This window comes from Oreochromis niloticus, linkage group LG1 (genome assembly GCF_001858045.2).
Source record: "Oreochromis niloticus isolate F11D_XX linkage group LG1, O_niloticus_UMD_NMBU, whole genome shotgun sequence".
NCBI lineage: Eukaryota > Metazoa > Chordata > Actinopteri > Cichliformes > Cichlidae > Oreochromis > Oreochromis niloticus.
In genome coordinates, this window is record NC_031965.2 from 875,364 (window position 1) to 887,025 (window position 11,662).

The window sequence follows — 11,662 nt, forward strand, 5'->3', positions numbered from 1 at the left end:
CAGCATGAGTACTGTAAAGTTTTGTAGGGCCCTTGTTAAAAATTCCACAAGCACCACACCACATTTGTCATATACTGTTCCATTTTGTACAGTACATTGTTGAAATTATAAACTATATATCCTAGTTATCCACTTGTCAGTAATTTTTGAGTAAATGGATGTCACTGATAAATCAGTGGTGATTCACCTGCAAATGTTTTTAACAAACTTTTTTTGTAGAATTCATCAGCAGCTGTGAGGAGATGCATTTGAATATCTTCTGGTTCCACTTTTCTTAACCTGGAAGCTGAGGATGGCTGATTCCTGACAAGGACACACACCTCAGCGCTTATCATGGGTGTTACATCCTCTGTGCAGCAATTCCAGAGAAAACGAGAGAGCAACGACCACTGATTAAGACCAGACAGAAATCTGTCCCTTTCTGGCAGCTGTGGAAACTTCCAATAGGAAAGTTTGCATTCTTAGAACAATGCTGGATCATGTGTGCTGTGTCATCATATGAGGATATTACATTTTGACTTAATTCTGCTCAATTAAGTGTTTCGATCGTTGGTCCAATATGGCAGCTTTGTGTTGTGCTGCAAGTTAAAACTGTCCTCATGAGCACAGCATCTAACAACTCTCCTTAAAAAAAGTCGATTGACTTTAACTGGACACAATGGTTTCCAGTGGGAGATACATTCATCACTCATCCGTGACACTGGAGAAGTCACCTGGATGAGTGATAAAACAATTTTCCATGTTTCTTTGGGCTCAATTTCAGCCTCAGCAGCATCTCTCAGAAGAAAACTGTTTTGCAAATAATCAGATGAAAAGATTGTTGAACCAGGTGGTATTCTCTGGAGTTTAAGACCAAAACTGAACTCAAACAGTGAATTGACATTGGACTGGAATTCATAAGATGAACAGAAATACTACTGAAGGTGAATGATTCATTCATGTATATATATATGATTTTTTTTCTCCAATTCACCGGATCTGTAAAGTTCAGTATGACTGTGGTACTTGATACAAAAGAATAAATACAGAAGAATAAAAACTTTATGTGAATAACTTTACTGTTCTTAAAAATAACTCAAAGCAAGTAAAAGTACAAATGTGTACAAGTTAGAGACTTCCTCAGTAAGTTTACACTCTTTTGGAGTTATTTTAATTGTGTGTTAAAGGAGAAAGAGATTAGAGGTAAAGTAGAGGATGCAGAGTCCATCATCACTGAGGCCGTCTCTCCTGCATGAAGTCCAGGTGCTGGTTTTCCAGTGTGTGCGTCTCATGGCCCAAAGCTGACTCAGAGCTGTAACACCATCAATGGCTGCAGTATGGAACAGATGTGGGTGTGTCCTCGTCTCCCAGAGGAGTCCAAATCGTCATCAAACAGCCCTACTAGAGCTGGGCGATATATCAAGTTTTTAAAAAATATCAATATATTTTTATACGAGATATAAGATGTGACAATATCCTTTATATCGATATAGTCTATGTTACGTTATAATTATAGTTGCTGAGCCGCAAGTTTGCCTCTCTTTCGTCCACTTTTGTCTCTACGCAATGTTACTCGACCTCGCCTCTCCTTCACTGAACACAACTCCCCCTCCTCCCCCATCGCTTCACCTGCAGGCAGCGATAAGATGGACACGGCAAATCTCCGTTAATGAGTTACTGCGCATCGCCCCGTGCGTGGGGCTGGACGGCGTCAACGTGTTAACGAGCTAACCACGCTAACGAGCTAACCACGCTAACGAGCTAGCCACGCTAACGCCATGCACTGTATTCTGCCCTCGCACTTAACTAGGCAGACAGACAACCATCATTCCATGTAGAAAAACCACACCGTTGTTCCTTTCTGGTGGATTTATTTGATTGGATGCATAGCATGGCTTTGTTGAAATACATGAATGGATGAATGGTAAAACTGTAAACAAACACAAAATATCACGTGTGAGCTGACATAAGCAAACATTCTTACAATTGGAAGATGCTATGACCTGTTACTATGCAAAGCAAAGCAGAACGAAACAAGCTAACAAGCTAACATTAGCGGTTAGCTAGCGCTAATTAGCGTCTAGGCTAATGACTAATAAAGCACATTATTGAGTGAATTTACTCTGTCAAAATATCACAAACAACTCACAGCAGTTAGTGCTAAACATTCACTGGTAAAACACAACATTACCGCCAACTTACAGACTGTGCTGGCTTAAGAGGCAGCATAGGCAGGCACAGCAGTAGCAAACCGTCCTTCTCCCGTTAGACAGGAAGTAATGAGAAGTAGCACTTCCGGTAGGATGTCAAAATAAAATGAACAGTGTACCAGAAACAAATAAAGATTGCATGAACTTATAAAACACTACATACCATGAGAGGCGACTCTTAAGGAGCCAGAACACTCCCCGCCTGACATCAGTAAGATGTCACACTTCGAACCAAACTAAACTTGTTGCACAGCATCTGATACAAGAAGAACAACGTCCGTGACTGACCTAAAGTAAACTTTGGCTTTGCCATCTTTCACCACCTTGACTTCTACCTTCCTGACAAGTCCGTCACTACTAGGATGAACCTTTGCAATCACCCCCATGGGCCACTGATTCCTCTTCACGAGAGGATCTTTCAGGAGGACCACATCCCCCTGCTGCAGGTTTGGTCTGGTGGAATGCCACTTGCGGCGGCATTGTAGTGTTGACAAGTACTCCTTACGCCAGCGATGCCAGAAAGAGTTGGCCAGACTCTGAACTCTTTTCCACTGTTGCCTGTAGAGGTCCTTCTCACCGAAGTCGCCTGAGGGTGTTGGAGGTGCACCAACTTTTTGCGTGAGGAGTGTGGCGGGAGTAAGGATGCACGGAACATCTGGATCATTTGACACTGGAACCAGCGGCCGTGCGTTGATGATGGCGGCCACCTCTGCCATGAAGGTGGTCAGGACGTCGTGCGTGAGGGGCCTGGAACCAAGTTGAGCGAGCTGGGAGTCTAATATCTTACGTGCCACTCCTATCATCCGCTCCCAACTGCCCCCCATGTGAGAAGAGTAGGGAGGGTTGAAGACCCAACTACATCCATTATCATTTAGGAAGGAGTTAACATGTGGGTCACAAGGAATCCTTTTGTCAAACCCTAGCTCCCTGGAGGCTCCTATGAAGTTAGTTCCACAGTCCGATCTCAATTGCTTTGCAGGTCCTCTGACTGAAAAGAACCTGCGGAGAGCTTTAATGAAGCTAGACGTGTCCATCCCCTCTATGATCTCTAGGTGAACTGCCCTTGTGCTCATGCAGGTGAACATCACTGCCCATCGTTTGCTGCTGGCAAGTCCGCCCCGAGTACGACGAGAGGCAACCGACCATGGCCCAAACACATCTATGCCTACGTAAGAGAATGGAGGCTCAGCACTAAGACGTTCTGCAGGAAGATCTGACATTTTTTGGAACTGTGTTACTCCCCTTAGCTTGCGACAAACTACACATGAGTAAATGAGGCTGCTGATCTGGCGTTTACCTCCTAAGACCCAGTAACCTGCGGATCTTAAAGCACCCTCTGTAAGATGACGCCCCTGGTGCCTGACTCTTTCATGGTAGTGGCGGACTAACAGGTTAGTTACATGGTGTTTGTGCGGCATAATCAAGGGGTGTTTTTCTGCGGACTCAAGGTCAGAATGAAGAAGGCGTCCACCAAGCCTCAAGAGGCCTGATTTGTCAAGGTAGGGAGAAAGCTTTAAGAGGGGGCTTTTCTTTGGGATGTCCTTCCCTGACTCCATTTGTTTGAGCTCCTCTGGGAAGCTTTCTCGTTGGACTGCTTTTATAACCGTCTCTCTTGCTTGCTCAAAATCTGAGGTAGTGAGTTCATGACATATATGCCATCCCTTACATTGTCCACCTGCTTTTCCTTAAAGGTGCGTGCAATGTGCGCCAAACGTGCAACTGCCCTGGTAAGGGACTGCCAGCTGGAGAAAGATTCTAAGTTTGCAGTCTTTAAACAGGGGCGTGATGTTTGAATGGTGGCAGTGATCAAGGGACGAACTTCAATGTCCGAGTCGGGGTTTTGAAGTTGAAACGTATCTGATGAGTTGCTCTCTAGGGGCTTTAAGGGAAACTCCGGCCCTTTCAACCATGTGCTGGACAACAGTTTTCCAGCAGGTAGAGATCTGGATCCGTGATCGGCCGGGTTGTGCGCTGAAGGTACATAGCTCCACTGAGTTGGTTCTGTTGCTCGTCTGATGCATTGCACCCGGTTGTTCACAAAAACGTGAAATCTTCTTGACTCATTGCAGATATAGCCAAGAACGACTTTGCTGTCGGAGAAGAAGCGCATGTTACTAATCTGAATGTCCATTTCATCTCTGATTAGCTCCCCAACTTCCACCGCTAACACCGATGCACACAGCTCGAGCCTGGGAATGGTAAGATCAGGCTTGGGGGCAAGTTTGGCTTTCCCGAATACGAACGCAAACTCTGTCTCACTATCTTTGGTTGTTAACTTCAGGTAAGCCACAGCTGCAATTGCCTGGGTTGATGCATCACAGAAGACACAGATTTCTCTGTGCTTCGCACCAAGAAAGGAGAGTGAGCAGTATGGCCTCGGGATATGGATTTGCTCGAGTTGTTTGAGAGCATTCTTCCATTCTGACCACTCCTTGAACATGCCCTCTGGAAGAGTCTCATCCCACCCACAAGTCTCTTTTGTCAGTTCCCGCAACAGTGCCCTCCCCTTGATGCTCACTGGCACTGCAAACCCCAGCGGGTCAAAAAGGCTGTTGATAGTGGACAGGACACCTCTTTTCGTGTAAGGCTTCTCTGTCTGAGAGACTCTGAATGTGAAAGTGTCACCTTCAATGTCCCAACATACTCCTAGGCTTCTCTGCATTGGAGGAAACTCTGTGTTGAAATCTATGTCCTTGAGCCCGCTTGCCAAGTCTACAGTAGAGAATGCTTTCATGACATTTGGGCTGTTTGAAGCTATTTTGTGGAGCCTCAGGTTGGACGCAGCGAGCAGCTCCTGTGTGTCTTTGAGGAGCTTAATTGCCTCTGACTCAGTAGGGAGGGATTTGAGTCCATCGTCGACATAGAAATGTCTTTGGACAAACTGTCTGGCCTCAGAATAGTGCTGTGTGTCGAACAAGTGTGCCGCCTTTCTCAGACTGAAAATTGCCACCGCTGGGGAAGGGCTGTTGCCGAACACATGCACTTTCATTCTGTACTCGACAACTGGCTCTCTTGGGTCATTGTTGCGGTACCAAAGGAACCGGAGGAAGTTCCTGTGGTCTTCTCGCACCTGAAAGCAGTGGAACATTTGTTGTATGTCCGCTGTGACAGCCACCGCTTCTTCTCTGAAACGGATGAGCACCCCGATCAGACTGTTATTCATATTTGGACCTTTGAGCAGCACATCATTTAAGGACACTCCCTGAAACTTAGCACTTGAGTCAAACACCACCCTGATGTTCCCGGGCTTCTGCGGATGATAGACGCCAAAGAAGGGCAGATACCAGCATTCTTCTGCTTCTTCGAGAGCTGGTGCTGGTTCTGCGTGATCTCTGTCAAACAACCCCTGCATAAAATCCATAAAGTGTCTCTCCATCTCAGGGCGTTTATTTAATGTGCGGCGCAGCGACTCTAAGCGGCTGAGTGCTTGGTTTCTGTTGTTTGGGAGGCGGGTTCTCGGTGTACGGAAAGGAAGTGGAGCTGTCCAGCTATTTGCATCGTCTTGGTAAAAGTCTCTTTCCATAATTTCCAGAAAGGCTTGGTCCTCATAGGAAGGCGCCAGCTCTTCGTCCTTTTCACTTTGCTGGAATATGTATTTCCCTATTTGACATGAACTGTGAGTGTCCCAGGGTTTGTTGTGTGACTGTGGCTGCTCTTTGACATGAAAACTGTTCTGACAGGGTGTTAGGAGACTTGGACGCCCGTTCTCTAGAACACTCGTTCTGTATGTGCCTATGATGACTGGCTTATGGGCTCCCCCTAGGCATACATCCCCTACAATAACCCACCCAAGTGCAAGTCTCTGGGCAAATGGAGCATTGACTGGTCCGTTCACTTGTTCATACACTTTGTGCACTTGTATTATGTCTCGGCCTAACAGCAACATAATCTCGGCCTCAGGGTCTAGGGGCTGCATATGACCTGCTAGGTGTTTGAGGTGCGGATGGGCTAGAGCAATCTCTTGCGTTGGGATTTCATTCTTGTTGTCTGGGAGTGAGTCACACTCGAGCAAAGAAGGCAGAGGAGAGCTGAACTGGCCATCAACGGACTGTATAAAGAGGTTCTCAGCTAAGCGGCCATTTGTGGTGGAAACCCCTGTACATGTCTTAAGTGTGTATGGCACTAGGTTGCTCATTGGGATGCCAAAGGTGTCGAAAAGATTTGACTTCGCTAATGACCTATTGCTCTGGTCATCTATGATAGCGTAAACCTTGACTTTTTCGTCTGGATGCCCCTTTGGATAAATGTAGGCTTGACATATTTTTGAGCAGGATCGCCCCCCACCTAAGTCCCCACAAACTTGAGTGCATGCTGAGCTAGTCTCCAAGTCTAGGCTACTCTCCCCGCCATGCTCCTCCCTGTCCTGGTCTGGGGCAATGTTTTGAGCCTTTGTGTTTTGTGTCCATGGAGCTGGACCTGCATGCAGTGCTGCAACGTGTTTGTTGCTGTTGCACTCTAGACAAGTAATCTCTTCCTTACAGTCTTTAGCTTGGTGAGCTGAGGAATCGCAGCACCTAAAACAGATGTTGTGTTCTCTGAGGTATGCCTTACGCTCATCTAGTGTCTTTTCTCTGAAACCTCTACACTTCTTTAACGGGTGTGGTTTCTTGTGGATGGGACACAGTTTGTTTGTGAACTCACTCATGCTGCCTAAGCTTGGTTTGTGAGTTTTGTTTACTTCTGTTTTGTGGACGGCAACAGGCGGTCTTGACTTGACAAATCTTGTATAGTGGTTGTCGTGAGTTGTTGGATAGGATGTGGGACCTGATACAGTAGACTTAAAACTGGGGTCATTTCTCATTTTCGCTTCATCTTGTATGAAGCGACAGAAGAATGAGAATGGAGGGAAATATACATCATGTCTCTGCTTGTATTTAGTCCCCTCTGACATCCACCTGTCTTGAAGATTTGTTGGCAACTTATCAACTATCGGGGCAATGCCACGTGATGTGTCCAAATACACTAGCCCAGGTAAAGAGCCGTCTGATTTGGCTGCATCAATTTCAGAAAGTAGGTCGCCAATTTCTCTGAGATTCTGGGGGTCTTTGTTTGACACTCTAGGAAAGCGTTCAAGTCTGTCAAGGAGCGACTTCTCAATAGCCTCTGGAGTGCCATAACATTCTTGTAGCCGTGTCCAAACTCGATGTAGGCCCTCTGCTGGATTGTTGAGATGGACAGAGCGTATACGTTTGGCATGCTTAGACGACTCTTCTCCAAGCCACCGGGTGAGCAAGTCTAACTGTTCGCTAGGCTTTAAGCTTAACCCTTCAACAGCGTTACAGAAAGAAGCTCTCCATGCCCAGTAGTCCTCTGCTCTGTCCGTAAACTTAGTCAGACCATCTGCCACCAGTTCTCTTTTTGCCAGAAACTTAGCGAGATTAGCAAAATCACTGTTCCCGTTGTTGAATTGTGCTGGCTGGAAAGGTGGCGTGTAAGGGGAAAAGCCCATAGGTTGAGGGGTAGTACTTACATACCTTTGGCCACATTTTTCTTGGGTATCAGCAGCTGGTGTCAGATGGCTGCCGATCTCATCTTTGATGTCCTGTTGATTTACCTGTGGGACGTATTGAGGTGAAGTGGCTGGATCAGGGATTGGACTGATGTTACACTGTTTTATGGGTGTAAAGTGTTTAGGGTCCAGCAAGTCTTCTCTGCGATGCTCTGGTGAAGAATATCCAAGATAACTCTGCAGTCTGTATGACTGGGTTAAAGCTGGAAGCTGGCGTAGAGTGTGAGAATTCAGCGCTGGTTGTGAGTTCTCTTGACTTTGTCGTGGTTCCCCATATTGTTTTTCTGACACACGAGATGACCACATTTCCCCGCTTACCTCCTCTGCTATTGCTGCTTCGAATACATTGGCTTCAGCAAGCGCAGCTTCTGCTTCCTTTTCTTCTTTTAGTGCTTCTAATGTAGCACTTAACTCTGCTTGCCTCATTTTCACCTCAATCTCCCGTCGTGTAAACTCTGCTCTGGCGCGTGCCGCTTCGGCCTTTGCCCGTGCTTCGACTGCTGCTTTGGCGAATGAGCTGCGGGATCTGGATGTTGATCCAGAGCAGGTGGACCGGATCTCCAGCTGCTCCTCCTCTGCTGACAGCATAGTCACGTCTGGGTCAGATGTCTGGGAGAATGTGCCTCCTGAAGTAGCCGTTTCACCAAGTCTTTTTACTATTCTGCCCTCGCACTTAACTAGGCAGACAGACAACCATCATCCCATGTAGAAAAACCACACCGTTGTTCCTTTCTGGTGGATTTATTTGATTGGATGCATAGCATGGCTTTGTTGAAATACATGAATGGATGAATGGTAAAACTGTAAACAAACACAAAATATCACGTGTGAGCTGACATAAGCAAACATTCTTACAATTGGAAGATGCTATGACCTGTTACTATGCAAAGCAAAGCAGAACGAAACAAGCTAACAAGCTAACGTTAGCGGTTAGCTAGCGCTAATTAGCGTCTAGGCTAATGACTAATAAAGCACATTATTGAGTGAATTTACTCTGTCAAAATATCACAAACAACTCACAGCAGTTAGTGCTAAACATTCACTGGTAAAACACAACATTACCGCCAACTTACAGACTGTGCTGGCTTAAGAGGCAGCATAGGCAGGCACAGCAGTAGCAAACCGTCCTTCTCCCGTTAGACAGGAAGTAATGAGAAGTAGCACTTCCGGTAGGATGTCAAAATAAAATGAACAGTGTACCAGAAACAAATAAAGATTGCATGAACTTATATAACACTACATACCATGAGAGGCGAATCTTAAGGAGCCAGAACACACGGCCTGAAATCCTTTCATTCTCTCAAAAGTTGACTGCGCGCCTTTTGTATGAATTCTGGTTGTGCTTGATGACCGCGAACCGATTTTATGTGATACACAGCGCTCAGCAATCTGTCAATAAATGTTTTAGTTCGACTTTGGTAAGCTACGGAGCTGCACCGCTTGATGGATTGTCGGAGCATTACGGCTACCGAGGAGCCTCGCGGAGTAATACGTACTGTGCTTCAACGTAATATTACCGTATTGTGTGTGTATAAGGACCATAAATGGCTCCTGTTCAGAGACATGGTTACGAAGCGGATTTCAAACTCCAGGCTGTCAGTCACGCAGTAGAAGTTGGGAACAGAGCAGCTGTGAAATCTGTCTTTGTTATTATGCTCAGCGTCTGTTAGTTTACATTTTGACTGCACAATTGTGAGCTCTTTGTTATGCACAAAACAACATAGTTTCCTTTTATTTATAGAGCATCATTATTTAATAAATGCTCATAATTTATTTTTGAGTAGTTTTTTTCATGTACATCTATGCTGTATGTTAATAAGGGTGCCTGTGTGACATCTGGGACACAGCTTTGACTAAGAACTCTCTTTTTGTTCTTACTTTATGGCTTTAAAAAAATATCGAGATATATATCGTATATCGCCATCCAGCTAAAGAATATCGAGATATGAATTTTGGGTCATATCGCCCAGCTCTAAGCCCTACAGACACAAAAACATGTGAAAATATAAACAACCAGACTATCAGCAGTGATTTAAGTACTTTAAGACCTCTGTGAAAATCATTTACAGTATATATCACAGAATTTAAGGCCTCTATAATCACAGAGAAAAGTACTAAACTGATTCAATTTCAGCTTTCGTTTCTCATGATGTATATTGTATTAATAATTAAACTTCATTATCTGTGTCTTTACCACACATTTGCCACACAGGTGTAGATACTGTAGGTTCAGTGAATGCTTACATTGCACTGATTAGAATATACTGGACATCCAAAGCTAAGATTCAGCGCACTGTGTTAGAGGCTGGGATTTGATGAATTCATCATATATACAACCTTTGATCATCATTTATGTCCAGTTGAGGATGAATCTGTGCACTCACATATTAAATGTAGTGATGGGACGTTCTGTATCGAGGCTTCAAAGCTTGTGTCGAGTAATGGAGTTTCCGCGATGCGCGTAATGAGGCTTGCTTCATTTATGGGAGGAGCTGAAAATGATGACGTCTGAAGCCTCGCTGCCCGGCTGTACCACGTGACTGGTTCAGGAGGTGGTTCGAACTTTGCCGCGAGCTATGACAGCCAGTGTTGGGTAAGTTACTTTAAATTAGTAACTTAGTTACATTACTAGTTACTTCTCTAAAAAAGTAACTCAGTTACTTCAAGTTACTCGTTACTTTCAGAGTAACTAGTTACTAGGGAAAGTAACTTTGGTTTTACTCAGAATTCTCTTGTTAATGTGTTGCTTCCGTAACTGGATACCCAGCCAGACTGTCAGTCTTCTAGCTTGCTTACTTGCCACAAGTGCACTGTGCCACCTACTAATAGAAAGGAAAAAATAATGTGCACATTTCCACGAGAGAAATCCCACGCCTGGACCGTCGTTGACCGCCGCCATGATTCTAGCCTACTTTTTACATCCAACACAAAAACTGCAGTCGTGGTGCTTTTGATTGTACTCAGAACTTGGAAATTCTGCCTTCTGAATAGGAAGATGTAGGTAACACCATGTTAGATTTGTATTGTGATTGTCATTTATGCTTAGAAATATCTACTTATATATTCGTAGAGTTTTATAATTAGGTGTAGATTGGTAGAGGTTTGATCCTTAATAGTCTGCAAGCTTTGTGTGCATTCCAGAGCTCTCTGACTTTCACACCCACATTTTAGGAGCATGGGAGAGGTCGTACCTTGTCTTATTGTTTTATGGTAGGATAAACGTATCTATATCTGTTTTAGGCTAAGTGCCTTTTGTTTAGATGGACGGCTCTGGGGAGTCTTCCTGGGGTCACAGTTTGACCCCCACACACAGATACACACATACACACACACGCACACACACACACACACACACACACACGAGGTATTCTTTGTTCACATGTATACCTATATAAGAGGTCATATGTTAATGAACCTATGCATAGTCATGTAACCACAATAAAAGGAGTGCTATGGGGAACCTGGCTGAGAGTCCGACGGAGGCCAAGTGGGCGGAACGACATCTGGCTCCGGTCCGGTCTCCCTCATGCATGAGTACGAACTTTGCCTACTTGGTGTTCAATGCTTTTGCTGTGTAATTACATTGTCTTCAACGTTCCAGCGAATAGGTTTAAGCTATGAACCTATCATTAATTGGTCCTTCGAGAGCCGGATCCCTAGAATCGACATTCACCGAGGGGAAAAAGAGACACACCGAAAGACGTCAGCCAGGACGTATAGAAGTTCCTGTACTAAAGTCCCGAGACGTGAGAATTCGTCTTCTGGCCGGTGGATTAGCTGTCTGTTTTTTCTCCTCGCTGAATGATGATTGACGGGATTCGAGATTAATGCAAGAGCGAGACCAAGTAAGTACTGTACGAAGGAGAGCGCTATAGCTGCGTGGGTTCACGCGAGCACGGTCGCGCGGGTTTCACGCGGACCTGAGCCGTGCGGTTAGTCGCAGGCTTATAAAAAAAAAAGAGAG

At 45.1% G+C, this 11,662-nt stretch overlaps 1 protein-coding gene across 2 annotated transcripts; it reads right to left on the minus strand.

Annotated features, from left to right (window-relative positions):
• Positions 1-1,753: 1,753 nt before the first annotated feature.
• LOC102080836 (uncharacterized) lies at positions 1,754-8,935 on the minus strand. 2 transcript variants are annotated; one of them, XM_025905507.1, is made up of 3 exons: positions 8,772-8,935; positions 2,182-8,499; positions 1,754-1,909 (listed from the first exon to the last, which is right to left on the minus strand). In XM_025905507.1, the coding sequence occupies exon 2, from the start codon at positions 8,284-8,286 to the stop codon at positions 3,787-3,789; it is 4,500 nt and encodes a 1,499-aa protein (XP_025761292.1). In that variant the 5' UTR covers positions 8,287-8,499; positions 8,772-8,935; the 3' UTR covers positions 1,754-1,909; positions 2,182-3,786. The 2 variants fall into 2 exon arrangements, with proteins under 2 accessions (XP_025761292.1, XP_019218449.2); XM_019362904.2 differs by lacking the exon at positions 8,772-8,935 and having other exon boundaries at positions 2,182-8,765.
• Positions 8,936-11,662: the final 2,727 nt, after the last annotated feature.